At 41.7% G+C, this 23,017-nt stretch overlaps 1 protein-coding gene across 1 annotated transcript in view; it reads left to right on the top strand.

The window, feature by feature from the left end:
- The window catches only part of FER1L6 (fer-1 like family member 6), a 64,391-nt gene that overhangs the window by 4,791 nt on the left and 36,583 nt on the right, over positions 1-23,017 (top strand). The window contains exons 3-15 of the mRNA XM_066176354.1: positions 3,698-3,780; positions 4,483-4,609; positions 5,228-5,282; positions 5,378-5,509; positions 6,209-6,271; positions 9,266-9,344; positions 10,844-11,000; positions 12,051-12,237; positions 13,809-14,001; positions 15,034-15,383; positions 18,069-18,177; positions 19,926-20,106; positions 22,567-22,687. Of these exons, the coding sequence (XP_066032451.1) occupies positions 3,698-3,780; positions 4,483-4,609; positions 5,228-5,282; positions 5,378-5,509; positions 6,209-6,271; positions 9,266-9,344; positions 10,844-11,000; positions 12,051-12,237; positions 13,809-14,001; positions 15,034-15,383; positions 18,069-18,177; positions 19,926-20,106; positions 22,567-22,687 (1,837 nt within the window). The remainder of the gene's footprint in view (positions 1-3,697; positions 3,781-4,482; positions 4,610-5,227; positions 5,283-5,377; positions 5,510-6,208; positions 6,272-9,265; positions 9,345-10,843; positions 11,001-12,050; positions 12,238-13,808; positions 14,002-15,033; positions 15,384-18,068; positions 18,178-19,925; positions 20,107-22,566; positions 22,688-23,017) is intronic.

The following is a 23,017-nucleotide window of genomic DNA, read 5'->3' as shown; positions in this document are numbered from 1 at the left end:
GGAAAAAGCAAGGCAACTGCTCCAATAAGGAATTTCTGCTGCCAGGAGCACGCTGGCAGCTCGCTCAGCCTGTCCATGTGAGAAGCGGATGGTCTCAGGAGATGTGCTGGAAAAAACAGGCTTTGTATTTGCCTGTCCTCTGTGTTTCCAGATCTCACTTCCCAGTTTCATTCCTCTGTGCCCACCAGGAGTGCAGCTCACACACCAGCACAAGGGGAGGCCTCTCAAGGCTACCAAGATGGAACTTGACAAATATCTTGGTCTAATGCAGCTATGCCCAAGTCTGGATTTTGCTTGACCAAGTTCTGGAAAACTACATGGAGAGCAGGCTCTGTGGAAGGGGACAGAAGGTCCCTCCTCGAGCTACACATGCCTGTGTTTAGATGGCTCAGTTTACTCTTCCAACTTTGTAAGAGATGGAGAAGTGTTTTCTGCCATCCTACAGTGAGCGCCTAGAGTGAAGTAGATAATCAGCATCCTAGAAGTGCCTGTTTGTCTCAGGATGGCTTGTAACCATTCCCACAGCAGGAAGCCAGTCTCCTCTTAAATCAACTCTTCAAGCACACTGACTTCTGAAAGGATTTTTCTGGGGAAAATACAATGTGGAGGAAGTCTGAGGTTCAGTATTAGTAAGGTCATTTGAACTCTCATTCTGACAGCTCTGAAGTGGATTTTTTTTGCCAACTTCCCTTTAAATTAGACTGCAAATTGCAATTATTGGATATCTAAGAAAACATTATGTGGTGAAAGAAGTGATCACAAAGCCTCTGTGATGATGGGACAGCTTAGATGAAAAGAAAGAGCATGAAAGTAATTTTTTGAAAGCTGGACACTGCAATGGATGAACCTTGACAAGAGGAGAATGAAATTTGTGAGTCTTTTTTTCTAGGTATGAAAATTAATTCAGAGACCCAGCGCACCTGTGGCACAGATAACAGGAAACGAACACTTGTGTTTACAGAGGTGCAAATTCAACATGGACTGTGTATAGTCAAGTGCTGTGGTATGGTTGATGTCCCACTCTTATTTACTGTTAATATCAGGGAAACCTCAATGAAACACAGTCATAAACTAAGGTCCACACTGTACTGTGCATATACAGAAAAGAAAAAAGTTCTCCTAACTTCAGATTTTTTACAATCCCCATGTGAAAGGAGCTGGGACACTCGGTCCTCTTTGAACTAAGAAATGTTCTTGATTAGCTGGGATGGCTGATTTTTAATTGCTTCTAATCAAAGCACTTAAAACAGGAAACCTTGTGGTTGCCTGTAAGAATTCTTTCATCTGTCTGCTGCTTGGACATGAAATTGCTTTATTCTATCTCAAATTAACTTGTAAGATGCAGGAAGGAGCAAAACCTCTATTTGTGCATCCTGTAGCACGTGGGGGTTTAATCTTCACTGATATTTGTGAGTAATACCTCAACACTAACAACCTCCAACCTCCCCACAGGTCCATGACAGGTGAATGAGTTTTTCTGCACCCCAACTCTCTCCTGATTTCTCATGTTTGTGCCTTGCTGATAGCCAGGAGGTACTGTAGGGAACACAGCAGACATTTCCTCACAATATCTCTGGGGTTTACCAAGAAGTGGCACACAGTTTTATGGCTGGCTTAGGGATACAGATGGATATGGATATCTTTGGGGTCATTATCAAATCTGGTGTAACTGCAAAGAAGGTCCAAACTTTCTTTTGTTAAGATTTACACCATCTTGGGGAAGAAGGGATAGAATAATTTTCGAGTTTTCAGCAGTTGATTGAATTTATGTCAAAACTGCAGCGAAAAACATTTCATGGAAATTTGAAGAAAGTTTAATTTTTTTTATTCCTTCCATGAGAACAGTCTTCCACAAAAATCATGTCCACAGAACACTTTCAAGAAGCCAAATTAGTTATATTAAGCAACGTGGATGTTACCCATGTGCACAGTATTCTCACGTGCACACTGACACTGGCTGACAAGCAGTTTACATACCGAAGTGGTGGAGCCTGTTGTGAAGGATTAATTCATTCACTTCCCTGAAGACTTAATTTACTTAGTTTACACCCTTACAGAGAAGATTCTCTTTGGCAAATCCCATGTACAGAGAATGCCATCCTGCTCTCTTGCAGAGCAAACTAACACTCTTCTTTCCCATAGCTGAGCCTCGCAAGTGACCCGTGCTTGCTGCCTCCCCAGCACTGTCAAGGGACACACATTTGGTTATCTTGGCTAAGGTAACCTCTGGGGTCAGGGGAGCAGGAGAGATCCTGGTCAGGGGTGCAGGTGCAGCCTGATGCTGTTTGTGGCCAAACCTCTGACAGAGTGAAAATCTGAGACTGAAATCTGGTTTACTTCAAAGATGGGTTTTGCTCTTGGTACCATGCAGTTATGCAAAGCTTGGCTAGTTCTCTCTCTGTTACCCTGTGGCACCTTCTGCAGTTCTGTCTTTAAGCAGTTTCAAGTGTTATGTAAGCATAAGAATCATGGAAGACAGCCCAGTTAACATATCAGGCTTTATTAATGGCCATTTCCTCCGGTCACCCTCTAACTCTTGCTCTGTTTGAGGCATGTGTTTTTCTGGGTGCTACATTTCTACTTGTACTGATCAGGTTTTAGCATTCTTTGGCACAAAGAAGCTCTGCATTTTCTGCTACTGTACCCTATATTGCTGATATTCCTTTTGGGCTGGCCAGTAAACTTAATTTTCTTGCTTTGAATACAACCTTCAAATATGAACAACTTCCCTTTCCAGTTCGCTGTATCTTTCCCTCCACAGCTAGAGTTTGCAGATGATTTCAGATGTTTGAGCACTGGTCACTATCAGATTTACTCATCTTGTAGGTGCCTGCTTGTTTTGGCTAGTTGAACTGTGTACTTCTTCAGGTAAATTTTTATGCCTACAATAATTTAGGCAAACAAGTCTTCTAATGACAGGGAGGAAGAAAATTTGCTGAATGTTTTTCACTGCATGTTTCTAGCCAACAAAGAACCTGAAAAACGCTATTCTATTAAATCCTTTGTGTTTGGCTCTCACCACTTGATTTGTCAGTACAGGTAATAGCACAAAATTCTCAAGCAGCATAGATTGTTTCCCCCTCTGAAACACGTGGCATATTTTCTTTTCTTGGAAGAGCTGATGCTAGGCAGAAGCATCTCTCTAACACAGCTTGAGGAGTAACCCTTGTTCAGGTTTGTTAGTTGCTTTGCTGCTGAAGGGGAGTGAGAACTACCCAAATTATGTGGTATATGTGCCACTGATACTGTGGGTGTCATGGGTGTCAGTGACCAAGGTATTTACACAAAGGATTTTATCTCAATTCAGTGGAAAACTGCTTTTGTTCTGGATCCTCCAATCTGCCTTTCATCTTGGGTCTTGTCACAGGCAGAAGGAATGAGCTACATGTGTGGGAAGTCAGTAGATTAGAAATTTATCTACGAATTCCTTTCTTAGCATTGTGCCATCTTGGTTTGAACAGAAGTTTTGGCTCTTGTCACATTATGTTTGCCTATACATAGCTAAATTTTAGAAGAAACTAAATTATATGAAGTAAAAAGTCAGAGGTTTCTCTGGTTTGCTGTTGAAAAAAGGAAATTCAGAACATAATGCTTGGAAGTCAAAACTCCGTCTTAACAACTCCTTGAGTTTAATTAGAGTCCAGTACAGAAAAAGGTTTGAAGATACTGCAGTGATCGATTTTCTTTACTTTTTCAGAAAGGGGCTGTTTGCTGGCATGAAGCTGAAGAAGAAGAAAAAAGGCGAGAAAGGGCTGACTATTGCAAACAAAGACGCATTGGGTAAGGCCTCATAAATCAATATTGCAACAGGGATGAGCAGGTGGTGGGGGATTATGTTAGATCTAATTTCATGTGAACTCATTTGAATTGTGTATCAAGACTTAGCATTGATAAAACAGGCAGTAAACTCCTTATCACTCCCAAATAAACAGAGAGCTAATTCTTTTTGCATTAACTGTTTCATGAAGTTCACATTCAGATTCTGTGACTTCATACTGCTCTATATGGTAAGGTAAACTAAAAATGTCAGCCTGCCTCTTACCACAGAGGGGTGGTACATTTTTGAGTTCTTTTTTCTACCTTACAGGTAGATAATTTACTACAAGTATGTGATTCCTCCGGAAGTTCTGCTTCTTCTAGAAACCGTAAATACGCAACCTGCCTAGGTTGTGATGGCTGGATGGGCTGGCTCAGTAAAGCTGCAGCTTTACTCAGTAGTGTATATGTGCTTACTGTGAGTGCACTCAGGATGAGGAGAGTGGCTGCAGCCACATAGATATGGGAAATGGTTTTGCACAGGAGGGGATCTGCTGCTGTAATCAATGCTGCTCGATACAGACCATGAGTGTACCTCTAACTGGGACACCCAAATAAATAAAATACTCAGTTCATTATGATAAATCCACTGCTCTGCTCCAAGTGATCTTTTTTGCCACTAGAAATCAGATGTGGGTTTACTTTCCTGTCTGTTTTCTTCATCAGGTGATCATGATGAAACTGCGAATTTTCTCCACGACACTCTTGGAAGACAGGAAGAGGTAGAGGAAGACCTAATGAACAGTGATGCTCTGTCCAGTGCTTTTGGATCCTTCAGCCCAAATAGGAAAAGGTGCAGCTTCATGTAAATTACCTAACATCCCCCTAAACACCTTTTCCACCCTTCCCAGGAAGGGCAGTACCCTTGAACAAAACATCTGACAGAAAATCCATTTGCTGACAGCAGTGATCCCTTCACTCCCACTCTCCCACGACAGAGGGGAATGCACTTATCAGCTCAGTGATATGACCAGATGCTGTCCAGTGCAGGCAGAGGTTGAAGTGGATCCTGAGTGTGCCTCAAGTGTGCTAAGGAACTCTGCTAAACAAAGCAAGCCAAAGGGAGCAATGTTCTCTATAGCAAAGAGTTTGTGTAGTTATGTTTTTCATGCAGGAGAGGAATGCAGGCTGGGGAGGAATGCAGTCAGGTTTGATGGGATCAACAAATGAAATCATTGCTGTGCATGATAGGTAGCTGCACTGGTTTGTGTGGATGTAACACATTTCCCTATCAAAAAGTATATGAGAAAGACAGAGGTGGTCCCTGCTGATGAAATCAAGCCTAACAGTTCACAACAAAGCTGTCTGCCATAACTAATACTTGTTTACTTTTGAGAAGTCTTTCCAATGTGTGTCCAAGCACCAGATCTTGCCTAGAGATGTCTAATGACTTCTTTTGTTGTTTAAACAGGGCAAAGCTGATGACCAGAATTCACGAAGAGGAGATGAAATCCCAGCACTACCAGGTGAGCAGGGGGCGACAGCCCTTATGTGCCTGTGAATTCCCCAGGCAGGCTGGACCTGAGCCCAGGAGTGTCCATGGTGTCCTTGTGCCCCACAGATTGCCATCACCATCATCGAGGCCAGGCAGCTGGTGGGTGAGAACATCGATCCTGTGGTGATCATCGAGATAGGTGATGAGAAGAAGCAAACAACAGTAAAGGAAGGCACAAATGCCCCTTTCTACAATGAAGTAGGTGCTTTCTCTTAAAGAAGATGCTTTCTTCAGTGGTTCTGGGGGGACTCTGCCATTTAGTAGCTCATTAGGGTATGAATTAATTTTGCAGCACTTCCACATCTGAGCAGGGAGGTCTCTCCAGGAGACAAAGCACCAGCAGTAGCTCCCTTGGGCTTTAGTTATGTTCGCTTTCTTAAGGGCTGTCCAACCTGTAGCCCACCCTCTCCAGCACATTCTGCCTTACCCCCACTGCTGCTGCAGTTTTTAAAATCATCCATTTGGGAGCTTTGTCTTTACTGCACCTCCCCACACACTTCCACTCCATTTTCTACTATTTCATGGTTTCAGCCTTTCCTTGACATATGTTTGTTCCAACTGGTGACAGACAAGGCCAAAACAACACCCCAAACCAACAAGTCCTTTGGTTTCCTTGTGCCTCCTGTCCCTTTTAACAATACCTTCTGATGCAGACTGAGGCTTATGGGCATTTGTGAAGCAAGTCTTGTGCAGACATGCAAAGAATAGAGTAGAAAACAAGTCTGGGCCATGGCAGAATCATGTCAGGGGCAAGGAAAGAATTTTACTTTGTCCACCCAGCACCCCCAGAATCTCACCAGGGCTCTGTGCAGTTACACAAACTGCTGAACCATGCAGCTGACAGTGCTGGCTACCTGCCCAGGGATGTTTCTCATCTGCTCTCCCCTCTTCCCACAGTACTTCATGTTTGATTTCGTTGGACCGCAGGTGTTGCTGTTTGACAAAATAATCAACATCTCTGTAAGTACCTAGGAAAGCTTAGTACAGTAAGGAAAGGTCATTGTTGTTTGTGTCACTTCAACTCTAAATAATTCTAATGTAGTTAAAAAATAAAAAAATTTAGGTACCAAGAGTGCTAGAAAGTCAGAATGAAGTATAGAAAAGAGGACAGAGGAGAGGATAAGGAGGAGAGTCAGCTGGCAGAGATTTGGAGGAACATACCCAAAAGGAGTATTTAGTCTGCATTTTTAAGGACACTCGTTGCTGGTGTGGCAAACTTTAAGGTAGAATGAGAAAATTCAACTTAATTCCCTCTTCTCCTCACTGTCTTCATCCATCTAATTTTCAAGCTGCGACTTGATTCAAACATCTGGTTTATATCAGTTCCTCAGATATAACTGTTTCTAACTAAATTAACTGAACTAATGCAGACGCTTTTCCTCAGCAGGGGCTCTCGGGTTGTCTGGGTGTGTCACGGGTTGGTTGCTATTCGCATGGGAGCAGTCTCCAAGAGTGCAGTGATGCTTCCACTGCTCACTGCAGCTAAAGTCCCAGCAGAACTATCTGGGGACATTTTTGCTCTCTACAAATACCTGAAACAAGGTTAGAGACAGGTACGGGTTGGTCTCTTCTCCCAAGTAACAAGCGACCAGACAAGATGAACTGGCCTCAAGTTGCACCAGTAGAGATTTAGATTGGATATTAGGAAAAATTTCTTCACAGAAGGGGTAGACAAGAATTGGAATAGACTGCCCAGCAAAGTGGTGGAATCACCATCTCCAGAGGGATTTAAAAGGCATGTAGGTGTAGCTGTTGGGGACATGGTTTAGTGGTGGACTTGTCAGTGCTGTGTTAATGGTTGGGCTCCATCTTAAAGATCTTTTCCAACCTAAATGATTCTATGATTCTGTGACATCTCAGAACTGTCCTGATGAAAAATACACATGCTCTTGGACTTGGAGCATTAGATAATGATGTGCAGTTTGGAAGATCAAGTCCATGGAGCCATGTCAATTATCTTGTCCGAAACCCATCACCCTATGTAGCAAAGTTGCTAAGGAATTAAAGATTGAATGAGACTGGACAGTGCTGTATTTGTATTATTTGGAGATATCAGAAGATGTGCATTTAATAAACTCTCTTTTTTTTTTTCTTCTAAAAGTTCATCCATTTTATTAGATATTTCTCTGACAAATAAACAGAGTGTTGTTGCTCCAGAAAGAATTCTTTTTTCTGAAATGCTTTGTCGATTTCAATAATATACGCCAGGAAAAGATCTGTGCTGGTTGAGATTAACAGAAATAAGCAATGCTCATGAGCTATAGGACACATCACTGTCTACTTTCTTTTCTGAGCTGCTAATAGAGTGACTTTTGCCAGCTACAGAGTAAAATATGTTCATTTACACATGGACAATGGGACAACTAGGTTTTCAATGCTGGGAGTAAACTGACAGTCAGAATCCTAAAGCTCCAATAAAATTCTCTATATCACACTCAGAGCTCAAATATAGGAAGTTCATAATTACGTAAGGTATCTGCAGATCTGATCTCATCTGTGAGGACAGAATTTACTACAGGTTGACAATATCACCTCACTGCTATGACATATCACAGCAGGTGTCCCCATAGGTGTTTCATACATGGTTCCTGTACCAGCACACTGCCAAGGCACCCACCCCTGTGTGCTGCTGATGCTGTTGGAGATGCATGGTTATTTTTCTCTGAGATATGGCCATTCTTTCCAGCCTCACATTCTTGTGATAATGATTCCATATATCCAGTGGTGGAGGGGAAAGTGCCAGCTTTCTGACTGCATTGGGGGTGTGGGAAAACCTGTCACCATTACCTGCGTTATATCTGCACAGTTTCATCAGGCTCAGAAAACTTATTTATAGCTGATGAAAGTGCAACACAATGGAATTAAAAGTCTTCTAAGTAAAAATGACTTTAGGGAAAAGCTCAGTTACAACAATTAACTAACCCTGGGCAGTGCTCATGTATGCTACTGAAAACAGAGATTCATTATCTTGCAACTGGAGAAGGCAATCTATGAGGGGAATAGAAGCAAAGAGAGGAAATATGTGTGCTGGGAGTGAAGGAAACCCTGAGGGATAGAAGATTTCACAGCACTTGCTTAGCATGGCTGTGAGAGGCTTTTCCACAACCAAGAAATAGGTTTCAACCTTTTAAGCTATTCTGAAACCAGGTGAGACACATTTTTTGAGACATACAGTTCTAGAGCAAGTCTTCCCTTAGAAAAAGCCTCTGCCTTGTCTGTAAAGTGAACCACATGCAAGTGTTTGAAAACAAGACATAGAAATACATAGGTCTGGGAATCATGGCAATTGAAAATTATTAATTAAATTTGAATTAAATTCAATTCAATTCATCATTTGACAGGAAGAATACAGAGACAGACTTGCTGGGGCCTGCTCACCATCTAATTTACATATATATCACTTCTCTGATTTTATTAATATTGTGGGGGGGGGGGGGGGAGGTAGATTTGAATTGAGTATCTTGGTTTATGTGTACATTAAAATGTTTCCAAGAAACACTTAAGTTCTTTCTCCTTTCAGTGTACTCAATTTTTATGGCAATTTAGCTATTGCACAGAAAGTGATAGGATTTTTGCGGCCTAGTGTGAAACCGGTTATGTCCCATGTGTTTATATCCATTATGATTTATTTAAAACTGCCAGGATAAGTAATATAACTGCACCTACTCTGAAGGAGCATCAATCTAATTCCTGCTCTCTATATCCCAGGGACCTGGGATGAACCTGTGTGATTCCACTCAGATGCAACTATATTGCTTTCTAAATTAGCACAATGTTTGGTAAAGAACATATTTCAAATACTTGCTGTATCTGCTGTGGCAATGTGCCCCCCGTTTTGGGTGGTGTTGGATGTTGCTGCTTATTGCCTCTGAATCAAATGTGATCTTTGACTGTTCTTTCTTAGGCTGACTGGGAAGAGAGATAGTGACACTCTAATCAGCTTTGTTCTAACAGGTTATGCACAATAAACTGATTGGGAGTGTGCTGATAGGCTCCTTTAAAGTGGATCTGGGGACAGTGTACATTCAGCCAGGTGAGTAGTGCATTTTCTGCCCTTTTGTCTGTTAAGACAGCTTTGAGGCAGGGAAGGGGAAGAGAGGGAGATGGGCTGCTTTTCCACTTAGTTGATTGTGGTTTACACCAACTTAAAGCTTTTGGGAGAGTTGCTTTCTTATTTGGATGGCAGAGTACCAACCAAACTGTTGGAAAGAAGTTCAACACTGAAAACACCTTGGCAATCTGCCTATTGGTGGGTAGCACTTTTCAAGGATGGCATTTCTTTAAGTGGTCAGAGTGGGCAGATGAATGTTCTGCAAAACCCAACTGCACTCATTTGTTACAGAGCATCCAAAGCTCTGTCACCTGTGTTGGGGTAGAAGAAGTGGAGGGAGGGACACCAGGATGGAGGGTGGAAGGAATGGTAAGGAGAGCGCAAGACAAGAGGAGAAGCAGATCATAACAGGAGAGAGAAGATGAGAGATGACCGTGGGTCCACTTGACTTGTCATCTTCAGAGCTGTTCAGTGCTTTCTGAAATTTGAAGCTAAGAAAAGATCACCTACCTCTCTTTTGGTGTTTTTTATCACCATCCCTGAAACATGTACTTTTTTCTCTTCCACAGTTACTCACGGACATGGTCTCTTCTTTGTATTTGGGAAAGAATACATTTAGGCAGCTTGCTGTAGATGTCGCAGAGTTATAGCAGGAGTGTAGAGTCATTTGGGCCACCCTCTCTGCAGGGTTCCTGTAAGCGTCAGTAGAGAGGAATGGCCTATCTGAAATGGGCAGTCTACGTCCATGCTCAGGCTGTGTTTGTTTTGAACTCTGTCCCGTATCTCCTGCTCACACTTCAACAGGAGGGTGGTGTCTGAGGGTTGATCATGAGCTCATATCTCTGGTACACCATGGTCTCTCCTTCCCACTCCTTCACCCACCCAAGGTGATGTCCAAAGACTTAACATGAGATCTCAGGACCCTTCTTGATGGGGTTGTTGAAACAGGGTTATAGCAAGGGCTGTTGTGGGTGAATTTTCTTGTACATTTTCCCCCTTGAAGGATGGAGCTGAATGTGCTTCTGGCTAATTCTTCTTCCTCTGATGGCTGTCCACTCTCCTTCCCTTTCTCTGTCTGCCAGCAGTACAGTGGCCACAGCACCCAGCAAGGGTTTTGCTGCCAGAGTTCTGAGATCTTCGGACAGTTCCCATCAAAGAGGTGGCCTTTCCTCATAAAGACTCAGCCTAAGTTCAGCTGCTGAAATCTCACTCAGGTTTCCACTGGTCTTTAGTCATTGATCTCAGTAAACATTGATGAAAATGAGTTTGTTTCTGACAAGCTCTGGATCAATCCTTCGCTTGTCTTTTTGATTACAAAATATTTTGGACTCTCTAGAAGTGTCTGGTAAACAAGTACATTTCAGCACAATCCTCCTGGCAGCACAAATATTGTCTGATGTACCTTTTCTGGAAGTGAAGAGGAAAATACTTGCATGTTTTTAAATCCTCTATTCGAGTGTTTAAGCTTGTTCTTCTTACAGGTCATCAGTTTTGTGACAAGTGGGCACTTCTCACAGACCCTGCTGACATCAGGACAGGAGCCAAGGGGTACCTGAAGTGTGACCTCAGTGTGACTGGGAAAGGTGATGCAATACAAGCTACACAGAAAACAGCAGATACTGAGGAACAGATTGAAAAGTACTGCAATTGTTTTGTTTTGTTTTGTTTTTTTTAACTGCTTTCTTCCTTACTAGGTGCCTCAATAAGTCTGTGCCCTCATTTCAGTCCTTTCCTTGTTAACTTGGGGTTAATAGCAGGATAACACTGTACACCTGGCTGTTCTCACGTGCTCAGAGTTTCTACAATCCTCTCATGTAAATTGAAGGCCACATTAGGGTCACTTCTCTGCAGCTGATAGAATTGACCAAGTCATGCTGGCTAAGTTCCAAATTACCCCTGACAGAATGTTCATTGATCTGAAACCAATTAATGATTTCTTAAAACAGTGAAGCAAGAAAAAAAAATATGAGGAAAGCCTATTCCTTCTCCACTCTCAGATGTGAGTGTATGGATATTTCCATATCCTTAGATAAACTCAAGCACATTATCATTCTCCTTGTAAAATACAGATGTTTAAGGTGGTAAATATGCTACCAGCATACTTTACGTTTTCCTGAAGCCATGTTTCTGGTCAGTACTGACATCCTGGACCAAGTCTGTGAAAAGTCACCAAGCTGATAGAGCACAGGGTCTATGGGGAAAGGTGGTGGATGTTGGTTTTTGAGCCTAAAGGAGAGCACTCAAAGAGGCATCATACATGGAGAGGGCAAAGATAGGCTCTTTTCAGATGACCAGCTCATTTCAGTAGAAGGATGAGAGGCTTTGGAGACAGGTAAGAACAATGAAATTTCAGAACAGATTTTTTACCATGGAGATGGTCAAATGAAACAGGTGCCCAAAGACAGCTGGGAATCTCTGTCCTTGAAGATATTCAGAGTTTACTGAACAAGGTCCTGAGAACCTTATTGACTGGACCTGATTCTACATCTCATAGAAAAGTTTGCTGAGTAACACCATATCATTTTCTTGTGGTAAGAAGATTTTTTTTGGTACAGATGAAAAAGCAAATTCATGCACCTTTTTGTGTCTTCTCGGGTGCATGCTAACCCAAGATCACAATGCTGTTGGAAAAATATCACTTCATTGTCCAAGTTTTCAATTTTAAGAAAACAACTCTTTTTCTTTCAGGAATCTCTTGATCCCCAAAGGCTTTCCATCTGAAAGACCGTGGGCCAGATTTTATGTGAGAATTTACAAAGCAGAAGGACTCCCGAAGATGAACTCTAGCATCATGGCCAATGTCACCAAAGCATTCATAGGCGACAGTAAGGACCTTGTGGATCCCTATGTGGTGGTCATGTTTGCAGGTCAAATGGTAATTGGGATCCTCTTGATCACAAAAGTAGGCCTTCTTTCCTATTAGCTGTGCTACAGGCAGGTGATTATGCTGATGTAATTTAACCTATAGTTACAAAACTTAGGTAAAACATGTATCTTGGTCATCAGAAAATGTTCAGTTCTTAAATTATGCAGAAATAAAGAAAGTCATGGAAACACTTAGTGCCAGCAGATCTAATGTCAGGCTCACAGCAGTAGGTTAGAGGCAGGCAGCAGGAGGGGAAAGAGGATTCTGTAGCACGGTTACTAAAACATCAAGTTACAAGACAGTGATTTACCCAGCAGGGTATTAGGTAAGTGCTATGTTCTGGTCTCCCTTGAGTGAAATAAGGAAGCAGGGCTGAAATCAGTGAATGTGGTTCAATCAGTGTTTTCGGACTGTGTATTGATTTCTGAATTACTCTGCTGAAATTCAGGATTGTCTCAGCTTTCCTGTGTAGAGTAAGCATTTTAGCAGACTGGCAGTCTGCTGGCTTCATTGCTCCTAGGGCAACTTCAGCATCAAACATGGCATGACAGATTGCTGCTTGGAGAGGCTTCTGACTCTGGTGGAAGAGGAGTATAAAGGAGGTCCAGGGCCTGGTTACACCATGAAATACAGTGTCAGGGAGCCTGTCTTGATTACTGGTGTAAATAACAAAGGATCAAAATGAAAACTATTTTAAGCCAGCAGAGCTTTTGGTGTGCAAGGAAGCCTTAGGGACAGTTCCAGTTAGTCCCTTTTAGGTATTTCAGGCATGAGGCTCTTGATGCGGATTGCGTGTTTTGTCATGAATCCGAATTGCAAAGTACTACTGTGGGTTAAAACAGGCAAACACATGCAGCACCTTCAGGTTCAATAGAGGGCTGAAGACAAGAATGGGTCACTGATGTGAGTTTCCACACTGGTGTGCAAAATATGGTTTTACAGAGAGGGTTGGTGGGTTTTCTGACTCAGTTCTCTCCACTTAATGAGAAAGTGTAAGATCTGCCACAGCCAGTGACTGTACAGACTGTGATACAGTCCTGCCATCTCCTTAGTTTTGGAGGACCTACCAGTCTTGCACACAGGTATATATCCAGAACATGAACCAAAATAATCATATTTTATGCTAGATTAATTGCCTCATTTAAGGTAATCCCATTGGTACCCACAGCCTAGCATCTGTAATGAATTTACATTACATTCATTAATGAGAAAAACTGTGCTGCATCACCACTACCCAGATATTTCAAAAGACATTTGAAGGTGTGCAGTTTGTAGCAGAAATGCCAAAGTCTGACTTTACATTTACATTTTGTGGATACGGGTCATGAAGAATTAAATTTTATTCCAGGTTCTGCTGTGTGTACATGAGAATTCTTTAGCCATAGTGTGGTCTTTAATTAGATATGGAGGGCAAAATGAACAAGCTAATAGAAAAGCCAAAGTACTTTCCAGATAAGAAACACCATTTGTGCTTTAAAAATGGCCAGAGAAATGCTGCTAAGTGCAATTTCTGCTGTACTCATTGCCATTCTCCAAAGTTCAACCCCTCTGGAATTAAATTTGCTGGACTTTCATTTCAGGGCCGGACAACAGTGCAAAAGAACTGTGCAGATCCAGTGTGGCACGAGCAGATTATCTTCAAAGAAATGTTCCCTCCACTCTGTCGAAGAGTCAAAATCCAGGTCTGGGATGAAGGCAGCATGAATGATGTGGCCTTAGCCACCCACTTCATTGATTTGAAGAAAATATCAAATGAACAAGATGGTGACAAAGGTAAAGGGGAAAATGTCTGTTCCAGGATATACCCTTAAGGTAAAATCTACTTGCATGGGATCTTGGCACTGGCCAATCCTAATTTAGGCATGTCCAGAGTTCAAGTGTTGGTTCTGAGACACCTTCTGTTGCTTTATTTCACTTTATATTACATTGTACTCAGCTCATGGAGGGTCTGACATTGTTCTTGTTAAAGAGCTGCTGCATAATTTGGTACCATCTTTGTGACTGTGGCAATAGTCTGAGGTAATCCCCTGAAAATGACAGATGTAAGTTTATAGCTCATGTGAGTTTCTGTTAAGCAATGAAGCCACAAACTGAAAATCACTAAAAATCAAAGACAGAGTGGGCTTGTGTTTTTGATCTACCCACTGGAAGAAAAGTGTTTAGGCAAGGCTCAGCTGGGTACTATGAGAGCCCCAGGGAGGCACCATGGACTAGTGTGTTATCCTCTGTTTGAGGAGAGGCTCGCTACCTGGAGTCTTTTCACTCATGTTTGAATCCACCTGCATAGCTTTGTTTTTGTTGTGTGACCTTCATGTGGAACATGGTCAGCTACCACAGCTCAGTGAAGGCACAGTAACACCTTAAACCTGCCAATTCAAATGTATATCTCAGTCCTTAATAAAAAAATAAAAGAAAATTTTGTATAAATTGAGTGACCCAGACTTGGAAACAGTTTGACCTCAAGGAGAAAGCCTCCATTCTCTCCTGTCATGCCTCAGTCTTTAGTCTGCAGCAGCAAGCTCTTTTTTCAAGAGATGCAATAGACCTCCTGCCCATCACGTGTGCTACCATCATCTTTTGAGAAAGAGCTCCAACCCAGCACAGTTGGTTGGATATTGGCAGAGGCTCCTTGGTGTCTAAGAATTGCCCTGCAAAGCAGTGCTCTGTGTGAAGTGATTCCCCACCGCCCAGAAATGTGTCCAGGTTTGGCTTTGGGGGCATTAGAGGCAAGATTTCTTGGAGTAGACAGTGAGGACAGCACACTAACACCTAACAGAAGAGCCACAAAAGGTACTTTATCTCCAGGGTTTTTGCCTACCTTTGGGCCTGCCTGGATCAATCTCTATGGCTCACCCAGGAACCACAGCCTTATTGACGACCACCAGGAGCTTAATGAAGGTTTTGGAGAAGGGGTCTCCTTCAGGGGACGTCTCTTCCTTGAGATTGCTGTGGAGATACTTTCAGGAGGAGCCCGTGAGTCGAAGTTTTCAAGCATTATCAAGGATATCAAATCGTCATCAAAAGCTAAAGACTTCAAAGCACTCAAAGGAAAAGACAAAACTGACAAAGCAGGAGAGGACAGGAAGTCAGCTTCTCCTTCAGACAAGATGAACTCAACTGAAGTGGAAGTTGAGCCATTTGATGTACCTTTAGAGGTCAGTATGACATTAAGAGATTGGTTGTCATGTGTCTCTAAACCTCCAAGAATGGCACTGGTGTGTGTATTTGGGGTCAGGCCATATAATATTGCTTTTTGTGCTCCCTACAGTGGCTCCATGCTATCACAGGCTTGGGACCTCCCCACAATAATACAGCGCAAATGGAGCATTAACATGTACCTGTAACTCAAAAAACTCTCAAGTAGAATTTGGTGTTCATAAATCTTAGTCTCCTGTCATATTATCCCTTTTGCATTAGCTGCATCCACATGTTCCTACTAGAAGGTTATCTGACATAAAATATAATGGGCAGAGAACCAGTGTGGACAGCTGGGAATTATAAAGCCTGACTTCCTGCGTTCATTCAAGAAAATCCCTAGTTGTCTACTGAAGTTAAAAGAGAATCATTGACATAGAATCTGTCAAATCTGCAAATGCAGAGAGAGAGATACAGCCTAGCCTGATTTAGTCTCTTCCTTTAATACTGCATTGCCAATGTGGTGTTAGTGTTAGGCTGATAGTCCCTTTAGAAGAAGAGCTGAAAATTATGTGCTCAGTCAGTTTCAACCAGTGTTAATGGATGTTGTTTGTTCAAATACACCTGTTGTATAGCATTACATCTTGGGAAAATCTGCACTATGGTGCTTTGAGAAGGTTGGGCAGTTGTGGCAGAGTATATGGGCTTGGGAGCTGAGCCAATGTTTGAGTTTTGATTCTCAGCTTCACCATGTGACTCTCTAGGACCAAGAGCAATTGCTTCATATGCAAGCTCATTTTTTTTCCCCCAGTAAACAGGGAAAAAAATTCTCATAACCAATTCTCCTCCCACTTCACTATATCTACTGCAACTACCTGACAGGAGGTTGTGGTGAGGGATGGGCCTGGCCTCATCTCCCAGTCAAATAGCAATAGGACAAGGGGAAATGGCCATGAGTTGTGCCAGGGGAGGTTCAGGTTGGATATTAGAAAAAATGTGTTCACTGAGAGAGTGGTTAAGCTTTGGAACAGGTTCCCCAGGGAAGTGGAGCAGTCATCATCGCAGGAAGTGTTCAGAAAATGAGTAGATGTGGTGTTTTGTGATATAGTTTAGTGGGCACGTTCAGTCAAATTTGGACTTGCTGATCTTGGAGGTCTTTTCCAGCCTTGATGATTCTGTGATTCTATGTCATTGATCAAAACCTTGTCTTTCGTAGAGGGAGTTCCATCTCACTTCTTAAGATATTTGTGTCCTTTATTAGTTCTGATTCTTGGTCTTTCCACTGCACCTCTATAAGTAAACAGGAGAGTAGCAATTGTTCTTTGGTTCTTTGGCCTAGCCTTGAGAAGTACACTTCCTTTATCTGTGCTCTGGCATTTCTGGCCTGAGGACTGGCTGGAGCAGGTCAAGGAGTGTGTTAGCAGAGAACTGGCATGGGTAATTGCAAGCCACTTGTGTGAACTTCTGCTCTGCTGTTACTTTATTTACTCATATAGTAGTAAATTACCTCTGTCTCAGTTCTTCTCTGAAGACTAATAGAGGTGACATTCAAAGATATTTATTTCCATATGAATTTTCCTTTATATACAAGAAATCCATTATTATGAGTAGCTCAGACACTGTGGTCTTGGGCCTGGCTAAATACTCCAGGTGGAGTAAAAAACCGCGTTGTAACACCCACCAACAAACATGAAGAGTAATAATATGGATTTATTTCTGGCTGCTGTTTCTCAGTTTCAAATAGAGAATGAATAAAAGGCAACAGCATGATACAGTGATGCTTGATATTCTTTTGGTTTTGACATTCAGCAACTACTTTGTGCTACAGTAGACAGTAATTGTATTACAACCCTCTGAAAGGAAAAGCAGGAACTGGAGACATTACCAGTAATGCGAAAAATGTCTCATAGAGCCTCTGAGACAGCAGAGGCAAATTATCCATCCCCACAGCACAACTTTATTGACCTATTCTGACTGCAAGAAGATATTAAAATTTGTTTTCTTTATAATGGGAGATAGACGTATGTGTCATAGTCTCTGAGCCTTGGCTTTATTAGATACCCTTTTCTCTGGGTATACTTTGAAAAATATAAGAAGCTAAAGTTACTCTGGAGCTGCAATCTGTTTGAGCTGTTGACTTTGATACGTGATGCTGTTAATCATTTCACTGAAGACCTATCATCTTTTGCTGTGTATAGAAGAGGTTTTTCAAAATAAAGAGATCATGGGCTATGTCGAAAACTGTTTCTGCTTTGCAGAAGTCAGGGAAACAAATATTAATGTAGAGCTGATGTTTTTTATTCATTACCTCACTCACATTGCATAACTAGTGCTGATCTTGCCTAACGGGCCTCAGTTTCCAGGTGTTGTGAAATGAGAAGGGTTTGGATGGGGAAGACTGTGACAGCTGGGGTGTAAATTTGGGGAGAACTCAAACCATAAACTATATCTCCTTTGAGCTTAGTCTTGGCTTGGAGTTAATAGCTTGTTTTGTTAATGACCCAAGAGCATCAGAAATGTTAGCTGGCCCTCCTTGACTGAGAGTCTGTGCCAGGCACAAGCAGATGCTGGGTCTCCAACAGAGGAAACAGAGCCTAGCAGAGCCTTAAAATTCAACCAAAGACCACTGCACTTTTCCTTTGTGCTGTAAAAAAATAGTAGAAGATAAAATAAATGCCAACATTTTCCTCCTTCTTCTCCAATAGATCTATGAAGAGAAATTTGAGGAATTCCTTCTCTTTGGGACATTTTTTGAAGCCACAATGATTGATAGGAAGTTTGGGGACAAGCCAATAACCTTTGAGGTTTCTGTTGGTAAGTGTGTTAAGGTCTTATCCAAAGGAGAGAGGGAGCCTCAGGAGCAAGGGAATGATAGGTGTTACTGACTGGGGTGTCTCAGGGCTCAGGAATCAGCTTCAGAGTAGAGCTTACATTTGAGTTAAACCCCGATTATCATTTCTCTGGATAACAGTCAAGCTGGGCATACGGATGCCTATCTAACTCCCCAAATGCCCTGTATTAGTGCAGATCCTCTCCCCCAATGTATGCAGCAACTCAGCCAGTATTTACTCCCTTAAGCACTTGGGAGATCAAGCTCAGATAATTTACTTCAGGCAGAGTTCATTCTGTGATGTCCATTGCAATCCCAGTCCCTGGCTGGGAGGGAGCCCTTTGGGGGCGATGATCCTTATCCATTGTCTTGGCCAATCCCATTGAGTTACCTGTGGGTCTGTGAGTGTGGCAGGGGGGTGATGTGCAGCCAAGACTCAAGCTGTAGGCACCACCTTGTCCTAACATCTTCCAGAGGAAAGCAGGACCATACTCCATTAGCTCCTCATTGTGGAGCTAAATTATCACTGGAAGCAGACTAAAGAGAAAATGAAGACATTTTCCTGAACACTGAGTGTGTATTTTCAAAAGAGATAAACTTTTTCCTAAGAGAGATGCTTGAATTGATTTCATTTCCTTTGCAGGGATTTGATTATCTCTGTACCAGACCCACCAAGGGTGCACAGTAGCACCCTGGCACTTCCAGTCTTTGTGCTCGTGTCCATGACTGTGCTCAGCTGTAAGGCTTTATGTGCAGGGGGAGATGCTGTGAAAAACAGGGGAATCAATGAGTGATACTGATTCCTGCTGAAACTTAGCAGGAAGCTGAGCTGAGAATGACAAGAAAGTCATTTAAATAGTTGGACGAGAAATTATAGTGATTCTTGTCAGAATTAGTACTAAAGATGAATCTGGCTCTGAATTCTGGACCTGAACATCTATTAGCCACCTGTGTAGCTGAAATTTGGATCCAAACTTGGCAAGTTGTCATTATTTACACAAAAGGCTGAACCAAAAATCCAGATCAGGATGTCATATGGGGTGATTCAGCACATTCTTCGCCTGCAGGAAATGTTTTCTGTCTATCTATTTTTAAAATCTGTAATTATCAGTTTGATAGATGTACCTCTTTCCCAGTGCTGATAATTGCCCTTTAAGGCAAAATCCTTTTGGGAAGATGATTGTATCATTAGCAGAGTTGTCTGGCATTAGGCTTGAAGCTGGGGCCTCAAAATGTTGTTATTACTAACTCTGCAACACTAATAGGCAGAATTTGTCTGAAAAAGAGTTTATCACTTCTGAGATTAAACTTTGAAATGATCATCCATATCTTCTGCAGAAGACACACATTTTCTGTGTGAATCAATCCCATATCAGGGCTCCTGAGTATAGAAGTATCAACAGCAGTATTGCTTTGGTTTCTGAATTTCTTTAGCAAAAGCTGAAGGTCCTGAGGGCCAGCAATCAGAGGATCACATCACCAAATGATGTGATATGCTAGGTATAGGTCACATGGGACAGTTAAAGAAGGAAGCATTGTTTTAGAACCTCACATTCCAGGCAAAAATATAACCCCTCACAACCTTTATAAGCTGTGGTGTGGTTAAAACAGCTAAATGAACAGGAGGGGACAAAGACGTTCCACTGGTATGACTGGCCATTTTCTTTTTTTAAAACCTTTTTCATGTTTACCACCTCCAAGTTAGACATCTCCTGCAATCCTGGGTCTCTAGGTAACTTTGGAAGTGCTACTGATGGGCTGTCAGCAGGAGCTGGAGGGAAAAAGAAGACACATAATGGAGAAGCAGAAGAAAGCCTTCTGCATGAGAGGGAAGATGACATTTCTCATGACCTTGGAGTACCCCTGATATCTACCACACCCCCTGAGAAGCCACTGGTCACAGGTGGGAACAGGTGAGGATCTGTGTTTCAAAACCTCATCATGTAGGGCTCTGGTTCTTATTTTATAATCCTGTGGGACTCATAGATGAATCCTGGCAGCATTAAAGAGTTTGTATGAGGTGAAGGCTTTCGGGTCCTCAATTACATCTTTCACAATGATAAATTTTCTTGTCTTCGATGAAGTGAACAGGCCCTGAGTTATTTTCTATGCATCTAATCTTGGCCTCATGGGCTCTTGAACCCTTTCTGAAAGTGTTGTGTGTTACACCAGCTGTACATTGGAAAGCTACAGCAAAATGCAACTTCTTCAGTGCCATTCTTAGTTTAGGGTCCCACACTGTGACCACAAGTAACACCAGCTGATGTCCAGCTCCAGAAGCACAATATGAAATACTGAAATCTGGTCAAGGAAAAGTCACCTTCTTAGAACACTTTCTAGAGCTAATAAGTACAGATACAAACTTAAATAGCGAGTAGTAACAGAGGTAGGAGAAAATAGTCATTAAGAAAAGAAATGGAGCAATGGATGAAAACATGCAGAACAGTTCTTCTAAATAACCTTGTTTATAAACAGAATTGTAAAGGTTTAATTCATTTGAAAGATGCTAATAAAAAGAAATATTTACTTTGTTGTTTTGGTAGGTAGAACAATCCTTGATATTGGTGACTGCCAAGACTGGATCGTACTTCTTTCTTTAGAAGGCCAAGCAGTCTGCAGATATAAGGACCGGGAGAAAAATATCAGCCTGAATCTATTTGGTTTCTGGATGTCTCTAAATTTAAAAAGCACTTTCACTCTTTTCTGCAATCAATGGCTCACTTAGATTGAATAAGAGCTAGTGAAAGAGAAAAAGAATGAAAACATCATAATAAAAAAAAAAAACAAACTGTTTTTGCAGCAAGTAGAAAAAGAGAGGGGAAAACACTCAGTGCTTGATGGAAAGACAGTTGCCTTTCCTCATTAACAGAACTGCAAATCTGGGTACATGCAGAGGTTATCGCCCCTGAGAGAAGCTGGGATTTTTTAGTTTTCCCTCAACAAGAATTTTGATTTAAAGAACCATTGTAAAAGAGTGAATCACTCTTCAAATCAGCTATTTGCTTCTTGGCTTGGTCCAGTATTAATAAAGTTTTCTCTCATAAAAGATCCCTTTTCCTCAAATTTATGTGGAATGCTGCATCATTTTTTCCCTCCTGTGCCATTTAAAACAGTCTGGTCAGCCACAGACACCAATTAATGTGTTTTTCACTGTCTTCTCATAATGGCATCTTGGTGGTCTCATGACAGGATATTTTTAGTATTAATAAGTACTTAATGGGATATCCAGTAGTTTAGATAAACTGCATTTTAGATTCATAAATGAACCATGGAAAATAAAAAGAAGAGTGTATTTTGGAGATTAAAACCACTAACTAGTGAAAGGAACAGGCAGAGCAATAAGACTTCTAAAGCGGACACCATGAAACTGCCAGGAATTGTCCACATTTATGTCAAAACTTAAACTAAGGATAAGCTAAAGCTGAAAAAGTGATTCCTTAAAATTATAATAGTGGGAATAACAGGGACGAATTTTCAGTTTTCCATTTGAATTTTTTCATGGCCCTGGGAGATGGTTGAATTGATTTCCTTTCTTCTGAAAGCACCAAAATTAATGACATCCAAGGCCTGTGTAGCTCTGCTGTGCAGCAAATTCAATGGGTAATCCTCACCTTGTTGTAGGTTATTGAGGAGCAAGTAAATGGAAAATTCTCTCTCTTTTGATATCACATACAACAGTAAAATGAAAGTTAGAGAGAAGATATTAAGCTTTAGAAAGATGGAAAAATGGAAATGGAAAAAATTCACACATTAACCTCTTAGGGATGTGTGGAAGTTTGGATTCATTGATATGACACTCAAGAGCAAAAACTGATTTGGTTTCCATGGTCTTGGTTTGGTGATCTAACACCTGTGGCCAGTTCTATCTGAAATCACTGAGACTGTCTGAGACCATTAGGACCATGGACAGAAGAACATGAAGTGGTTTGCATTTGTTCATACACATTAAAAAGGTCTCCACTGTCCCACCATTGGTACAGAAAATGGCTCTCCCATGGCAGTGGGTGGAAGCATGGTTTTTGAAGATGTGATCAGAAATTAATCTTATTTTCTTTTCCCCTTGTAATTTCCCACTGTTAATAGCATTTCAGAGCTTCTCTGTATGCCTTTTTGTTTGGCTTTTCTTCCACCCTGGAAAGCACTGAAATTAGATCCATTAACTGCAATTTTTTTTTCTCTTCAGGGATCTCACGGGTAGCATAAGTGACATTTGTGTTTGCTCTTCCCAGGATTTTTTTGTTAGCATGTGAGAGCACAACCTGTTGTGTCTACAGTTTCTGTGCTCTGAGAGCACCAAACAACTTTTCTTTGCTCTGCTTCCCCTTGAACTGTTCTGTCTCCTTCATGATTTGCTCCCTACCTTGTTTTCACAGGAACTACCAGTACCTGCCATATGATGAGAGGAAGCCCTGTATCTGTGTAAAGAGCTACTGGGGCAACCAGACCTTTCGTCTGTACTCTTCCAATACTCTTGAGAGAATGGCAGATCACCTGGTAAGTGGCAGCCATCCTCCCCTGTATTCAGTAAAGTATAGCAGTGAGAGGCCACACTTCCCAAGTAAGACCTTCAGAATTTCCCCCGGCTGCATTCTTTGTTGGTCATTTTGTGAGAAAGTAGTTTATATAAACTCTTTCCTTTTTCTTTCCCCCTAATTGCTTTGAACTATTAGAGCTGCTCAAGTATTCCCAACCACAGCTACTTTTTTTGGCCATAGATCTGCCTTCTTTCCTCAGCAATCTTCGTAAAAAACATTCAAACAATTAAATTATGAGATACAGAGTAATTTTGTCTCCTATGGCTCTTCTTCTAATATCCTATTGCCA

This window comes from Chamaea fasciata, unplaced genomic scaffold (genome assembly GCF_029207755.1).
Source record: "Chamaea fasciata isolate MVZ Bird 193981 ecotype frontalis unplaced genomic scaffold, bChaFas1.0.hap1 SCAF_1, whole genome shotgun sequence".
Classification (NCBI taxonomy): domain Eukaryota; kingdom Metazoa; phylum Chordata; class Aves; order Passeriformes; family Sylviidae; genus Chamaea; species Chamaea fasciata.
Note: the sequence above shows the minus strand (reverse complement) of the source record. Positions and strands in the feature narration are given on the sequence as shown.